This window comes from Neodiprion pinetum, chromosome 6 (assembly GCF_021155775.2).
Source record: "Neodiprion pinetum isolate iyNeoPine1 chromosome 6, iyNeoPine1.2, whole genome shotgun sequence".
NCBI lineage: Eukaryota > Metazoa > Arthropoda > Insecta > Hymenoptera > Diprionidae > Neodiprion > Neodiprion pinetum.
Window position 1 is genome coordinate 30,398,507 of NC_060237.1, and position 17,211 is coordinate 30,415,717.

Sequence of the window (17,211 nt, forward strand, 5' to 3'; positions counted from 1 at the left end):
ACCTACATCTAATAACAATGTGACACTTATGTCCGCAAAGTTTCCTACCGTCGTCGCGGTTGACGGGGTAGGGAGTGGAGTGGCGGGGGACGGTTTATATTTATGTGTGCCCGGCGTAGCGATTAGTTTTAAAAGCATGGCGTGCCATGAAATGCGGGTACTCGTATTATGTACATATATTTGCAATACATGTTTGTATATATATATATATGTATACATGTGTATATATTTATATACTGTAACATATATATGCGCCAGAGGGTAAAGCCGCGAGCTAATTACCGGAGGACACGAATACCTTTAATTACTTTCACCGTGTAAGTTTTGATGAAACTTGTAATTCGGACGCGTTTATTATAAAGGCCTCGAGGCCGATTTGACCCCCACCCCCAAGCCGCCCTCACGTCGCAGCACAGACTCCGAGACTCCGGGAATCGCGCACCCCGTCGATCCTCGACTCGAACCGAATCGTACAAGACTCGGCGACGATTACCGGGAATTGAGATCGACCCCGTTGGGGTAGGTCAAACCCCCGTTCGGCTCGTGGGAAGGGGCGGGTCTGACTCACGAACGGTCGCCGTCGCGGCATCAGCAGCCCCAATTTCCCGATCTGCGTAGCGGACGGCTAACCGCCCTTGTTTATTCGCCCCAAGGATATACATGTAAGCCTCGGCCCCTTCGCCAAGTACGTGTTTGCTCGGGTAATTTAGTCCGCTTCAAAGAAAACTTTGTCAGATATTTATTTTAGGTGTCGGCAAGCGAAAGGGCAAACATTTTTCAATCGCGGTGGATAAACGACGAACGATTAATTCTATTGAAATTCCTGTTAAAATTGTCACAGAACCCGAAACGATTTCACAGAATTTAGTAATAGCTTGGTCTTCGAGTTAACTTCGATCGGCGTGACCCGCGAGCGTTTATTTTTAAAAATTTGTACTATTTTTCAAAAAGGTGGTGCAGATAAAAAACGGGGAACGATGCTGACAATAGGAGTGGGGGGGGGGGGGGGCTTACTGATTCCGTGGATTTCCAACCGCAGCGTTGCGGGGCCGGAGTTGCGTCGTTAGGCCAGATAAATGTTTCCAGGTGTCGCGCGAGCTGACCAAGTTTTAGATTAAATTTTCTTCAGCGATATCTCCGTGCGGCTGGAAGCAGCTTATCGCGTTTTGTTCTGTTCGTGTATAGAATTCAACGCGACGATTTTGGGCGGAAAGAAAGCAACGCCAAAAACGGTATAATAATAAGGTATTCGCGTTACGGGTATACGAAAAATACGAGCGGATCCCAATGGAAGAAGAAAGAGAAAAAGAAGGAAAAAGAAGAAGAAGCCCGAATAATATCCGGAGACCGCGTGACTCGCGCCAATAGGATAGAAATTTTTCATGCAAAATGTGAGTAATGGCTGTTTGAATATTCCTCGATACAGCCGCCGGATCGCGGGGCATTCGGCGAATATAAAATTCCGCGGGACACCCCCGGCTGTATATTTATTTATTTATCGATATCCCCGTCGAAGCAGCCCCATCCCTTCCTATATACGGGTGTTCGCGATTAATGGGAGTCTCACATTTGCGCGACAGGTTGTATATATCCGTCGGCGATTATTGCCGCCTAATTCTTTTCTAATTCGAGGTCGCGGATATGCCTACACACCTACAGGCGTAGATTCTCGATGCAACCTTTAAAGGTTGCGAAAAATAATTACTAATTCCCTCGGCCTCTTATCCGTGGCATAACAAGACGCTATAAGAGTCGGTTCTGTACTTTGTTGCCAACTATTTATAAACTAATCGTGATTTATTAACTCGGCTCAAACAAAAGGGGAAGCACACGCGAAGCTGGCCCGGATGCAGCGGGGTAACTCGAGGGTTGTTTTAAGCCGCTTTCGCATAAATAACCGCGCGCTGCGACGACACCGAGAAAACTATCGAGCAGAGAAAATTTTCCCTCAGCTGGCGCGTCCCTCCTTCTGAATTCCTTTGCCAAGCGACGGTCCAGAAATCGTTTGTACAATATCGGAGAGACGGAATGTTTACGGATGATAATTCATACCGCCGGCGAAACGTTGCGCGGGGCTTGTTAATCTGCGAGATGGACAAGTTTCTCGTTCAAGGTGCGAACGAAGGAACGAACGCCCCGCGAGTAAATCATCGCTTTTTCACCATTCTTTTTCATCCCCCATCACGGGCGGCGGCTGAGGTCGGCTTTTGATTTATAAGAATTTACCACGAACCCCTAACGTATGCTCGCTCCACCCGGCAAGCCCAACCTCTGCGCCTCCTTACGTCTGCCAAGGGACATGATCTAGGTTTCGGGATTCCGGATCACGGAGCGAGAGTGGAACGAGTGGAAATAACCGAGACCGTTTTTCCGACCCAACTGCCCGACTTCGGATCGAAGTATTCCCTTTATCTTAATTAAAACCTAGCGAGCTCGATCCGTCCGCAAGCGTAACCAGTCGTAAAACTTCTTGGCTCTCAGTGCGGAAACAATAGCTCGTTAAAATCCGTCTGCTGCAAATCTGCAGCTCTGCGGCTCGCGCTTTCCAATTGTCGATCTGATTCTGAGCGACACGCGTCTAAGGACTTGTGCCTACAATCACGTCCGTTATTCTTCACGCGAAACGTCATTTTGAACAAACTTTATCGTGTTTTTATATCATTTTGATATTCCTAATTGTGATCATGGGTATAAAATGCAGGAAGAAGCCAGCTGATACAAAATAGTATAGTATACAAATATTGGACAGCAATTTATATGCTTGCGTGAAAAGAAGCCCAATAACTGTGATGAGAATAAACCTGTATGCTTTTTTCTCCTAAAACTTTGACCGAACAAGTCAAGTTAAAGGACGCACAAAAATCCTGACAATCGAATCGATTCTGAATTACTTTCTCACTCCAGAGTTAGCCGTTGATCGGATTGAGGGGAATAAGGCTGAATTTTTTAAAATCAAATTACGACGATAGGAATCGAGATAGCGATTTGAGTTCCCGTAATAAAAGATTGGCTGAAACGTCAGAGACGTTGGTGTGTTTTTTTTCTTGGGGTCAAGTGGGGTGTAGGTACACCGAGGCTTTCTTCTCGCTCGGCGCTTTGAGAAGAGGTGAACCGGCGTTACACGGGCTGGAAGTTAATTACCCTCGCTTACACGGGGGCCGGTTATACGCGAAGTAAAACCAACGAACCACCCCCCGCAGCCTCGGTAGCTGCTCGGGTACAGAACGCCCGGCTCTTAATTGTTAATTTCGCGTATTATGTTATTCTTTACGAGGCTCATTAAGGATGGAAATACGTTGAACATGGCCATGCGGAAATGAGATTTCACAGAAAGCAATGGCAGGCACGGAAAGCTGCAGGGTTGCACGAGTGGAAAAGGCGCCGCGACGGAACAAAACAGGAAAAATACACAAACCTCGGACATCGAGGACTGCGGAAAACCGCGACTCCCTGCTGGAACCTCGAGGAAGTCTTAAGCCTTTCCGAGAACCGGGAAGGGAGTTTTATTTGGCTCGCATTTTTCGGATAGTCGCGTATAAGCCGCTCTCTCGAATCTAGACTCGACGACTTCTGCTACGGCGCCCCGTATAAGCTAGGTATATACGTAATAATATTTCGGTCACGTTCGTCCCATCGTTCTCTCTCTCTCTCTCCCTCTCTCGCTCTCCGACTCTCAAATGCCGGAGCTTGCAAGCACCGGAGTCCTCGGACCGAGTGATATTTTACCATTTAATCCCAGCCCGCGGTCTCGGTTTCGCCGTAAAAACCGCGTGCATATCCTCGCGGGAGTTGCCACGGCGCATCCCTCGAAATGTTATAATTAATTCACTAAAACCAGCGGTCGGAAAATCAGACGCCTTATTCTCATCAAAAGCTCACCACAAGAGTCATTGTTTTCCTTTTCAATTTTCGTGTTTTTGTTTTCGCGAACCGTAAGCCGGGATTACTATATATATTTAATGTGGCAGAGAAAAATTACCTATTCACTCGTCGCGACTAAAACGTGTGTTCATTAAACGGGGGAAAAAAGTTTATCCAGGTCAAACGACGTGAGATTATTCCAATTCTACGTGTTTTTCCTAGCACGTGCTAAATATGTTTCTAAATTCTACTTTCAGATAAAGTTTATCTGTCGGTAATGATAACTTGGTCGTTGGATTAGAATTCAAATATTTTTATTCTCGGATAGACGGAACGATCAAGTAACAACGATAAATCACCGTTCGAAATTCGTATGAAAAAAAGTTGCGACCAAATTGTAGCGACATGTAAGATTGTAAAAAGCGGTTCGAGCATATCAGCCCGAGCAAACGGAGCGTTGAATTGAAAATTCGGAGCGTTCAACGGTCATCGAGGGTTCAACATCCACGCTTTGGACTCGTTACAATGCCGAGAAAATTGATAAGGCGTATCGCACGCGGAAACGAGGGGCGATAGCGCAACCCGCGTTCGAGACCAAAGAGCCTTCGTATTTCGAGTGAGTGCGAGTCACCGCAAAGCTGGCGGTAAATAATATATTAAGAAAGCGAATAAAAAAAAAAAAAAAAAAACCAAGAAACAAGAAACAAAGAAAAAGCGCGTGTGACGAACTCACGGGGATTCTGGACGTGAACAGGTGAGCTTGCAGACGCCTGGAGCGGCAGCACCGCTGGACCAAGACCCGAAGCTGCCTGCGGCGGAACTTTGGCGCGAAGCGAAGTCAGCCGGGAGTTGGCGACGTCGTAGAGAAGATAGGCCCCGTAGTATTGGCCAGCACCCCCCATTTTCAGCTTGTTTTTCCCAGGGGAGAGCGCCATCTGATCCTCGGTAGTCAGGAGTAGGGGTGGTGGTGGGGGTGGGGAGGAGTGGGGCGGGGTGGGGTGTGTAGAGGAGTAAATCCGTTCGCTGCTGCACTCACTGCACTAAACTGCGCAGCACCGTTTCACCGTTTCACCGTTTCGCCACGCTGCGAAAACGGACCGCGTGGTGTAGCCTGCAAGAAAGGCTGGCGTACCGCATGGAGACGATAGCGCGAATGCGCGACGGCTTGTCGGGCTAGCGCTGCGTCGGGGCACGGCAGGAAACGGTGCGGTCGGCGGACCGGAAGCGGAGGACGGAAGCGTCACGAGTCAACGGGTGCCTCTTGTTTGCCCGGCTGTGATTGCGACGCGGGTACCGCGATAGCCGAGGAGGTCTGCTTGCTGGACAATCGTTGTTATTCGGCGTGAAAACGGACGGTCGGAATTGTAAGACGCGAGTTGGAGCGAAACGGCGAAACGAAGAAGCGGAGAAGCGGAGTAGCGGAGATAAGGACGCGACGCGCATTCTTTTCGCTGCTTCTATATTCTAGTTTCGCTCACTCGCGCAACCAGGAGCTGTTTCACCGTGTGTTGATACGTAATAATGTTTACACGCCCGACGCGGCTGACCGCGCTGATTCTGTTTCATACCTACGTCACGCAGCGATACGACTCGGCTTCCAGGTGACAGCCGGATTTCAGTACATGGCGCGATTTTGTAACGTACAGTAATCGTCGCGTACGACTTTTTCCTACCGCTAGTATCTCCCACGGAATATTGATGCGTCGACGGATATTTTTTGCCGCTGACAATACGCGTCGATGTATAAAACCTGCAAGCCTTTGACTATGATAACGTTAGGCAAGGTTCGAATCTCAGCTGTTGTACGTAGAAGGATTCTTTTTCGCCGTTGAACTTTGATCGGTGGGGAAAATTGTTGTTTGTTTCATTTTTTTTATCCTTTTAATTCTCTCTTCACCTAATTTTCGTTACTGGATTTAATCAATTTTATAGAATCAACGTGTTCGACGGATGTGTACGTACGTAAAATTTATGAATTAATTTTTTCCAAGACAAAACAAAAACGTAACTACGTATATTTAATTTTGATACTTTGATGTAATTAAACAATGACGTGAAAATAGTTTCCCCACACAACTTGAAGTCTTCCTGGAATTTCCTTGTTTCAACCGTCAGCACGTGTAACGTAAGTGTGTGAATAATTTCAACAGAAGCTCGTACCGCCGTCGTCAGCAGGAAAGAAAATTCCAACTGGACACGCAGGCAATTCAAGATACGAGTGGGGTTCGGTGGGGGAATTTCACTCTGTTTTTATCCGACCAATAATTTATATCGTATAAAGGTGTCGACGCGGGATACTCAACAGGTCTCATCGCCGACGGTATCGGATATCTATCTCGCGTGTTGGCTGCGTAGGCATATCCGTGCCCGCAGAAAGAGGTGATCTCGATCCCCGAGGAATTCGAGCCGACTCCGTGATAATTCGGAGATGGTTGATGCCGGAACGCGCGATGCCGGAATTAAGGAATAAGTAAGCGAGCGAAGCGAGAAAAGAAACACAAAGTACGAACGATGGAGAGTGGAAGTGAAAGATAGAGAGAGAGAGGGAGAAAGAGAGAGAAGGAGAGGAAAAGGCCGGAAACATTGACAAACGCGCTACCAAGACACAGAGATAAGCCTATTATCTGCGGATCTGAGCGATAAGCGGATAATTCGAGTAGGAATTAGTCAGCTGGTTCTATTGTTGGGGCTTATTTATCTATTTTCTTTCCTCTTTTAACCTCCTTATTAACGACGTAGCGATCAAGCTCCCGGCGAAGGCAGCCCGAAAATGTAAGAGGCTCTCAGCCGAGTCAAGAAGATTTTTAAGCAAAAAGTAAAAAAAAATCACAGCTAGAAATCACTTTATTCTCATATTCTTTCCCAATTAAATCCGTATTACTTAATCCATTTCGAAGAACAAGAGCTCGTTTTATTCTGCGTGAATAAATTCTCCAAAAGTCTGAGCGGTTGTATTACGGAATAACGATAATTTCTTTCTTGCCGAATGATATTTTTATCATTCATTGATTCTGCAAAGATTGTTATACATTAGATTTATTTCACCAACCGACGAAGTGTCCGTAGTTGAAATTCAGTGCCGTGAAAATTCCCCTCCGTATGACCGTTTAACCTTTAAGATTGGATTTTATTAACTGACAAGCCTCAGTCGAACCGTTCGAGCTTTTGCTTCGGACGATTTCCTCGCGGAATGTTCGCCTCGCGTATAGATCCTCAAGCGGCAACAGAGCGAGGTGTAAGAAGAATCCGCTTCGACCGCAGATTCGCAGGTCGGTGTGTCAAGTGCGTCTCGGATGGCGTCGGCGTCGCGACGACGGCCGATGACCCGAAGATTCGGCCGCGACGAGATCGGAGACGAGGAGGAATCCCTGGCGTCAGGGAATCCAGCAGGGGCATCCGGGCATCTACGTGATCATCCCGAAGCCCGTTGCTTCAAACCCATAACGGACGAGTTCTCCCGCGTTTTTGCCGCTGGATGGCCGGGCTTGAGGGATGAACGGAGGGAGGGGGAGCGGAACGGCAACGGGGGTGGAGGAGCTGAGCCGGGATCGATGGAGATAATGCCCATTACCCCTAATACGAACTCGCTCGCCGGCTCGGTGCGATTTGTAACTAACGCTTTTTACCGGTCGAGAGTGGCTCTCCCCCTACCCCTGCCCTTCATCCTCCTCCTCCCCCCCCGCCGCCCCCGCCGCCACTCCGCGGTGCTATTGATGAAAATTTCGAAACCGATCCCGCCCCGCAACCCCGGGGCTATTCGACCCTTTCGTCCCCTCGGAGTGAGCCCTGTACCTTCTCCTAATTTCGGATCAAGCCCCAGGCTTCGAACCTTCCGTCCCTCGACAGACAACCGAACGGAGATCAGGGAAAGACCGTTGGCTCCCTGCCTGCATACGCTGCAGTTCGTTATATGTATACCAAATGAAAGACGCTTCACGGGGAGAAATTAAGTATATTCATCGAAGATGTGAAATTTCTAATGTTATCAACGACTTATGCTGCAGTAAATCGACGAAGCTGATGTCTTGAAGGTTCAACTAGGCGGACAATGTGTATGATCGATAAGCGAAGTGGAGAAATCAATTTCTCCCTGGAAATAATTTCAATGATCTTTGTCGGGTGACTCGGAAATTTTAAAGTCACCCAACTTCTCGGTAATTGAAATCAGTATCAAAACGACTTCATTCCGCTGGCCTGAATATTGAGTCGACTCGCGTTACGACGATTTCTTTCTATTCTCCACTGTGTAATAAGCCTGAAAATGTCAACGTAAGTTGAGAAAATAATTATAACGTTCCTCTGAATCCGTTATATATATACGATAATTTGCCCATTTATCAAAGTTAATTCATACCCGCGGTCCCCTGAAGAATAATATTTTAGCGGCGGTAAAATACGGTAGAAAGCGTAACGAAGAAGAATAAGAAGTAGAAGACAAGAAAATAAAAGTAAAAAAAGAAAAAAGGATTCCTTTCCGACGGTCCGGAAGTTCTCTGCTGCCATTCTAGCCGGTTTCTCGATGTAATTGCGACTATACTTTATCAGTAAAGTGCCGGGAGGATTGAATTGTGATTTGATCACACGAGCTGAATCAACGAATTTCCAGACCAGCATCAACACTCTCAGCTTCATTGCCGTTGGGTATAACATATCGACACACAAACACAGGAACACCCACGTAAGCCGGCATATTTTTATCTCTGATTTTATTTTCGATATTGCTCCTGGTACGCTGTGATATACGAAGAATGTAATGCGCTATCGCAAAGGGGTGGGGGATCCCAATGGTCGAGAAACCGCTGAGCATCCCTTAGCCACCGTCAGGACAAAGAGAGGAATGTTAGCCGATGTAAATGTTACAGAGAGGAGAGAAAAGTAGAGGCGGAGAAATTTAGAGGACGTATATTGACCGATTAACCCTCCGCCGTGACGGAGGATTCTCAGATGAATCGCTTCGGTACTTAACGAAGGTTTGAATTTTCGAGAACCGAGGACAGAGAGCCAAAGGGTGAGAGGGTGGAAAATGGGACGGCAGGCGCGTGCCGGGTCGAGTTCTGCGGCAAAGGGTAAATATTGTTTCTTTGATCCGTTACATTGTGGAAAGCCCGCGGCCGACGGACCGAGAGAAGGCCGGCGGTCTGGCTGCCCGGAGTCTTGGTCTTGGCGCTTGGCAGTGATTCCGGGATCAAAGGGGCGACCTTCACCCACCCCGGGCGGGACCAGTCGATGAAAGTAAGAATTTAATCGGTCCACCGTAATCGGGTTTCAACGAACACGCAACTCTTGCCTCGACCTCCGTCCCCGTAAACCGTTACTCCGACACTCTAAGAAAACCCGAAATTCTTAGGGATTCGTAAAACGAGACGCAATTAACGTGATAATCTTCCCCTCCGATCGCTTCCAGTCGCTGCCTGATTTCCAGGAACCGACGTTGAAAGTACCGAAGAATTTTCTAATAACACAGCTCGCCCTTTTATTAGGACCAAATTTGCTGTCCTTCACGACGCCTTTTGGATTAAAATTGTTATACCGAAATAATGAAAATACTTCGATAATTGTGTTTAGGAAATATTTATATTGGATACATCGATAACAATGAGAAAGCTACAGTAGCGCTGTAACGAATCGTTCAGACAACGTTTTTTTGCACAGAAGCAATTGAGATTTGCCAACAAACTCGGGAGATCTTTAATTTTCTTGTAAGCGGGTAAACGGTATAAAATAAACTCATGGAATTTGTTATTATTACTTAGTGAATAATTCGTTAATCACATTACAGTAATTTGTATGCAGCTTGAAAAAAATCTTTCGATTGAATGACGTTCAGAGGACTTTTCTCCTGTAACAACCGAAGCCCAGAAGAAGAAGAAGAAGAAGAAGAAGAAGAAGATATGAAACCCGAGCAGTAGTTGATCCGATTCCTTACGACTGCTGCAGTTTACATAATTTTATCGAATCTGACTGTAAGCAGCGACATCTTGCAAATTCTGACTTGAATATATTCAAAATCTGTAATAAAACTGTAGGATCAAAAAATTCATATGAAATTCAATTTCAGTTTACATAATTCCCAACATCTTCGACTGATTATCCCTGTATAAAAATTGTCCGATCGGTACAAACATGTATGCACACGTATACTATACCACATCGTTTAGCAAAATTCCAAAACTTTGCATAAAGTGAAGTAGAAAAAAACGAATAATATGGTTAATAAAAAGCACTTAGCACTCCCCGTAACGATGGGCGGGTATTCCGCGTTGAAATTCGTCGGTTTTTCCGTCTCTCCGGGAAGCACAAGTACCTATAGCCTCAGATTTACCGAGAGCGAGATCGACAGAGGGGGAGAGAGAGAGAGAGAGAGAGAGAGGGTGAGATGAGAAAAAGGGGGGGGCGTGGAGAAGCCGAGGGTGGTGAGTGCATTTCACAGTGGGAGCCGCATCCCTTGTCGTATATCGCAAAGCCTGCTGTGCCGGAAACCGAAACTGCGGAGGAGCTGGCGGATCGGGAAAGCATGATGCGGGGAGGGGGCGAAGAGGGGCGAAGGGAAGAGAAGGAAGCTAATGCGACCGGGCGGCATCTTCCGGTACATCCGACCTTTCCGACAAGTAGATCCCTATTAGTCGGGATTAGTCAAGGCACGGTTATACCATTGTGACTACTATTACCCTGCACTATCCCCCCCCCCCCCCCAGCCCCGCCCTCCGCCTCGCCACGCGCGAGACACGTAATATTTCGTAGAAGCGCGCAATAGAGTCGAATATCCGAGACAGCCGAGGACTAATCCCTGATAGCTACATATGTTATAGGGGTTGCACGATCCTCTCGAGACCCGCAACGGTACGCGCGACTCTGGTTGCAATTATTCAGCGACCCGGGGACCGGAGCAGCGAAGCTCTAAGAACCTTTCGAAGGCGAGGCGAGGCGCGAGGCGAGGCCGCGGAGCGCAAACATAACCATCAGAGTATCTCCGTCGTCCTTTTCGCGAATATCGTACCCATAGACAGACGACGCGCAGTGCAGGGGTTCGCCAATTTACGGAAGGCACGCGCGGATCTTACCGCTGTGGCTTCGTCGCGTTCTTATCCTTAAAACGAGGGGCTCTGCCGAATGGGGGCTGCGGAGGTATCAGGTTCGGTATAAAAAGGACGCCGGAGTGGTTGTTGACGCTAAGTGGGTTTTATGTTCCTAAATTTAAGAGGTTGAGCCCGGTGAGGTTGCCGGAGCCTGATCAATATGCTAATATTTTGATGCTTCCGCTGTTTGGGGGCGGTTCCCACATCCATCCCTTCCAACCCCCCACACCCCCTCTGCCGAGGGGTGGAAATCGAGTTACATTTTATGAACAAACACGCGGGGAACCCCGAGATGCTCGAGCGGATGGCACTGCCGACGGCGTATTCGCTCCGAGCTTTTCTACGGTGGCTGGCCCAACTAATACCTACCCCCCGCCCCGAGATGTAGCGCCGAGGCCCTGTTTCTCCCAGGCCTGCGTCTTCCAGCGTATCGTTTCGTGTTCCAACATTCCCGATATACGCGACGCGATCCCGCCCTCCTTTACAGACCCGATATATGTTAACGAGGTAACCTTACACCCGCCCCAGCCATCAGCCCCGGTGTTCGTATACTTAAGAGCAAGAGCGGATCGCCGTTTTCGGGGGGGGGGGGGATTGGATGTTGCACTATACGGAGGAAAGTGTGCGGCCATCACATCGACGTAATAGCGCGAGTTTTAAAGACTGGTTTATAACGACGCCTCTTACCACCCTTCCGATTAAAAAAAAGAACCACCCGGGAGGTGGTCTCAGTTCGTTTTTTCTTTATCATCGGGTGAAATATTCACCAGATACCGGGTATGTTTATTCTCGATCTAATTTTTTTTGACAAAGTATACGTCTAATCGCGGTAGCAGCACGAATTCTATCTCACACGTTCATGGAGATAAAACGACGCTGAAGGTCTCATTGAAAATAGTAAGAGAAGATTTTTAAACCGCTAAGATCCGGTACACAATTTTTCCACATTCGATTCACCTCACCCACTTTATCTTAATTTTGAACATTAACTGTCATTGCAGCGACGAAATTCTAATTTTTTTCCCCTGCAAAATCAGGGATCCATCTTACCAACAGGCCTAATTGGAAATGTTAAAAATCTTCCAATTAGTTGCTCGACTCTGTTATGAAACATGTGAGTATTTGTATGTATACCTACATAGATTTAAGAGTAGGGCAGTGTAGGGATACCTCGGAAAGTTAAAGCCGAGATTTTTCTTAGCGACTGATTTTCCCTCAATGCAATCGTTGCGCACGGTTTATCGAGAAGAGAAAATTGGGCTGGAACTTACGTGCGGCACAAGGAGCGCAGCAGGCACCGCTTTGAAAACGTTAGTGCAACGGCAAGACTTAGTCGGGACTATCGATTTTTCCGAACAGTTCGCGACGGTTGAGGAAAGTCGCAGATTCACATCCAGTAAACTAGTGGTACTCGTGTTGAGAAACTGTATGAAAAAAAAAAAAAACATGGCTATCGGTTTATGCAAAATTGATTACAAAGGAAATTATAAGATATTCTGTATTGCTTGAAAAGTTTTTTTTTTTTTATGTTACTGAACTGTAGATATTTTGTTTGTACCATTAAGTCATCCGAATAATCACTGAAAGCATATATGCGAGGGTCTGAGAATCATAATGGTCGAGGAATGTTACTGGATAGCATGATGTACCAATTATTGTAATTTTGGAAGAATTCACCGAAGACTCGTTCATCGCTAAACGGTTTCGATTTTCATATCTATATGAGAATATTTGTGGCCGGAGTTTAACAACTGAAGTTGTAATCGTTGAACGAATCCCAGTCTTTGGAACAAATTGTTTCACCCAGTGTATACACGTAGCAAAGTGAATGTGTGCCGGGCGTGTATTTATAGGCTAAATATATACTGTATATACACACAGTATTCGAGGAAGCCGAGTTGTTAGCCACGGCAGGGAACTGCTTGTTGGCTCTCGCGAGGAGTCTGAAAGCTCCAGTAAGTCTGGAGTCTGGAGTCTGGAGTTGGAGTCGACCGCGCAGAGAGAGAGAGAGAGAGAGAGAGAGAGAGAGAGAGAGAGAGAGAGAGAGAGAGAGAGAGAGAGAGAGAGAAGGAAAGATAGAGGGTATAAGAGGGTATCTTGACCGTGAGGATGAGTGTTTTGAGAAGGAGGAGACCAAGGAACTGGCTAGCTTGCGGTGTGGTATCTTGCTTGCGAGCTTTGCCGGTGTGCCACGCACCGTGAACGACGCGCGTTACCTATTAACGACGAGGCTAGGGTGAGGCTGAAAAGGGGGAAAAACGACGAAGAGAAAGTGGTTGAAAGAAAGGGGAGAAGTCGGGGAGAAAAGAGAAGCGGAAGGAAGAGAAATAGTAGGGGGTGTATTTCGACGAGTCATCGTCGTCAACGTCACGTCTGCAGCCGGTGGCTCTTTAAGGCTTGTTTTTTTCCAAGCGTCTATATTACGTCCCGTAGACGTCTTGATCTAGAAATATGCAGATCAAAAGCCCGGCTCGCGAGAGTCGAAAAGAATCTCGATCCCTTTTCTCCGTTTCGTTGGTCAGCCATCCAGAATCGCCGAGGGGTTGGATATAATCGCGGTGGTTAAAGTTCGACGAGCCTCTCGAGGCCGCGAGGTGGTGTAAAATTTTGTCGCGAATTTCGGCAAGAGACGTCTACCCACCACCCGAAATAGGGCAACCCTTAAAGACGCGTTTGATAGGAGGAGCTTTCCTTCCACCTTGCGTATCTCCGGAATAAAACCCTCCCTCCGTTCTCCCTGAAAGCTCGCGTGTAACCGGCGCTTCTCGCGTGCGAATGGCACGCATGGGGTGCGTAGACACGCACAGGCATACAACGATACCTACGTTGATATTGCGAGGGAGCCGAGAGAGTCCAGAGCGTGGGAGCAGCTAGCCTGCGGGGCAATGCGAACGGCATATTCCTGAGAGACATGGGGGAGCGATATGCATCCCCTCCGTGTTTTCCTTCTTTTTTTCTGTTTCTGTTTCTGTGTGTGTTTTTGTTTTTTTTTTTTCTTTTTTCATTCTTATTTCGTTTTGTTTTTATTTTCGTTTCTCTACCCTCCTCTCCGTTTCTTCTCTCGCTTTCCGCTTCTCCCCCCCACGACCGCCTGATATTTTCACACATTCACTTTTTACGGCGGCGAGCGGTCCGCGGGAGAATGGGGCCTCTAAGCGTCCACCAAGGACTCGTTTTCTGCTAAAACAATATCATTTCAACCGTCCGTATTTCCACCACCACCACCACCACCACCATCGCCACCGGTTTCCCAAGCATTGCGATCCATCCGCTTGGCTAACTCTCCACCCCCGCCCCCCCCCCCCCCCCCCCCTCCCCTCACCCTTCGCCATTCTTGCAGAACACTTCTCCGATCAACTCCAACCTCGCGCAGCAAAATTTTCGACTCTCGTTTTACGAGCTCCTTCCCTCCCCGCTTCGGGGATAGAAATAGGTCCTGCTCCGGTCGCAGACGTATCGAAAAGCTCGCCGGATCGATTTTCGGTGGTGATATCGAGGCTGACCTGGGTGTCGGGTCGGGCCCAGATGGGCTGAGGCGACAATCGCAGGCGACCACCAAATTATATAGATTTCGATACACGATTTGCGGGGGGTGTAGGTATGTTCGTCGGGGGAGATTAATTGTAACAGCGTAACGTGTATACGGAAACGAAGATCCGGAAGGCGGACGGGGAGGTTGGGGTCCTTGGAAAGTTGAGATTTAATGAGATCGAGGCAGATGTTTGTTTAAGGCGAAGAGGCGATCGAGGAACGAGCGTTACTCCGGGTACACGTGCCGTTATTCGAAATTTCTCAAGATATCGTATTTTCTCCCGAGAGCAGGTAAGGAGAGGGAATCAACGGCAGGGCCGGCAGCGTAATCGATACCGCGTCCTCCCCGCTAGGGGTTCACAATTTTGGGGACTTTCGATCGGCCTCGTAAAGTGAAGCGCGATATGACGTCTCGGAGACGCCGGTTATGGGTATTCCGTATACCTGCCGGAACGGATATACGTATATATATATATATATATATGTATATATATATATATATATGTATATTGTAACGTGGCAGTTCGGTTAGGCCTGCCCGTTACAAGAGACTCCCTGAACCCTGGGCGAGATCCAGGGATAAGGGTCTAGAAAATCGAGTCGCGGAATAATTTCAGAGAGCGCCAGAACTGGAGTCACGCACCCGAGCTTCGACAGGGACGAAATAGAGCATTGCGACCCAGATATTTCAGGCTTTTGTTTTTAATTTTTTTTTCGAGTGCACCGGCTACCCTCCAGTGACCAACTCCAATACCGAACATCTTTCGAGGCAAGGCGAAATCACGACGATCTTGCGGGAAGGACACCGAGGCTGCGGAGGGGGAGGCAACGCAGATCCCTGCAGCGAGGGAATCCAAGGCGGACGCGATTCCCGCTGGCGGCCGGCGCGCCGCAGCCTCCCCGCTTACCCCGCTTACGCCCAACCAAGGCAACCGCGAGGTACCAGCTAGCGACGAGGGAGCACCACCCCGCCCAACCCCAGGACCACGTAGAGCTGCGCGGGAGACGACATCGCGATCTAGCCTTAAGTTCTGCGCCGCGTAGAGACGACAGGTGCGCGGCAAGTTGCGCAATCCCCAAAATCGATGACCGATCGATTGTTGCGCATTCTTAGGGTGATGACGTCACGGAAAATTCGCGCGACGAGATCGGCGTTGCGACCATCCTAGATCACTCGAGTTCTGGCGACCAACTAAGACAGTAGTCACGTGGCGAAGTTGCGTTAGGTCAGGCTTTTCTTTGGGTTTGCGTTATAGTATAGAAGTGGTGATCGCGAGGAATGATGGACAGCCATCGTCACGAGGGAGTTGGACCCTTCGTCGCGTGGATGTGGAGCGGTAAGCGTTGTTAACATTCTCGCGATCGAATTTCGAGGGTAATTGAATCAAGGCTGATCCGAAAAAGGGTAGCCGTTTTCTTTTGTTAGTTTGCGTGTCGAAAAGTACTCGAAATTCGTTTGCCGATTCTTTTGCTTGGTGACCGTAGCCTGAGTTGCGCGTAAGAGAGTAACGTTAATTTCGGGGGATCCAGAAAATCAAGTCGAGCCACGGGTTGACTCGAGACGTTATTGTCTCGAGCTTGAGTGTGACCGAAGTCCGTTACACGGGGTCAATTCACGTCATCCGGCACAGCTTCGATTATCGTACAGGTCGCGAGCAATCACGGGGAGCATTCGAATTCGCGACTGCGACCCGCCGTCGCCGAGGAAGTGAAGCTCGGGTGCGTGCTGATAAGCGTATGCGTTTTTAGAGGAGGATCGCGGGTGTCGCGACGAGCCTCGCATCACTTTAGTTATTTAATATTCTTTTTAGTTATTTGATATTCTTTTTGTTTCTTTCTTCTTTTTTTTTGTTTGTATTATCAGTTAGTATTAAGTTGGCGATCAGCGCCATTGTATAGAGGACGTTCGCGGGCAGCGCGTCGAGCCCGATTTTGTTTTTGGTTTGTAGGAAGTAGGATAGTGTTAAGACGGTGACTAGCGCACGTAGGCCGTAGAGGTCTCTTAGATTTATTCACCTTTTTTTTTTTGTTGTTATTATTTTTCTATTTTTATTTTTATTTGGAGTATTTCTACCTTTCTTATTTAGTTTAGATAATAGTAACATTGTGTTTGGAATCGCGAAAGACGACTTGCGTGGTCGTATTATCATTCTTTTGACTTCTTTTATTAATTTTTATTTCTTTTTGTTTTTGTATTATCTCTGATGAAAAATATATCATCGTAATTTTATAGTAATTTGGCCACAGCACGTGTTGGCTTACTGGTGTTGCAATTCTCTCTACCCGAAAATCACCCCTCCCCTCTCCGCGGTACTGAGCTACCGAGCATATGGCCGCGGTATATCGTATGACCGATTTCGAGGCGTGTTGACCACGCCAGGCGCCCAACAAATTTCGCGATATTGTTTTAGATCCAGGGTACATCGTGGACGCCAAATTATTGTGCACGCGGTAAGTTCCCGGTTATTTGCTCCGAGTAACCGAGGTGCAGAAAAATCCACGTCACAAATTGGCGCCCAACGTGGGGCCTTCGCGAAATTTCCGCTGTAAATTTCCGAGAAAGAAAGTAGCGTTGCGCGCTTTGGAAATTTCGAATTGGTAACGGATAGCGCTCGCGTAACGAAAACAGCGGTCGGAGATTACGGGCGAGAGAGGTCGCGTGACACTTCGGTTAAGCGTGTTGACGTTTGCAGTACAGCGAGACAATTTTGAATACAAAGGATAAGAATAAAATTGGATACAA

The 17,211-nt window shown here is 47.7% G+C and overlaps 1 protein-coding gene across 8 annotated transcripts in view; it reads right to left on the reverse strand.

Moving 5' to 3' along the window:
* The window catches only part of LOC124222387 (nucleolysin TIAR), a 376,350-nt gene that overhangs the window by 96,397 nt on the left and 262,742 nt on the right, over positions 1–17,211 (reverse strand). Inside the window, exon 1 of one of the 8 annotated variants that reach the window (XM_046633276.2) lies at positions 4,595–5,023. The exons of the other annotated variants lie outside the window; for them this stretch is intronic. Within the exon in view, the coding sequence (XP_046489232.1) occupies positions 4,595–4,796 (202 nt within the window). The 5' untranslated portion in view covers positions 4,797–5,023. Of the gene's footprint in view, positions 1–4,594; positions 5,024–17,211 lie in introns of those variants that run through there. 8 annotated transcript variants of the gene reach the window in all.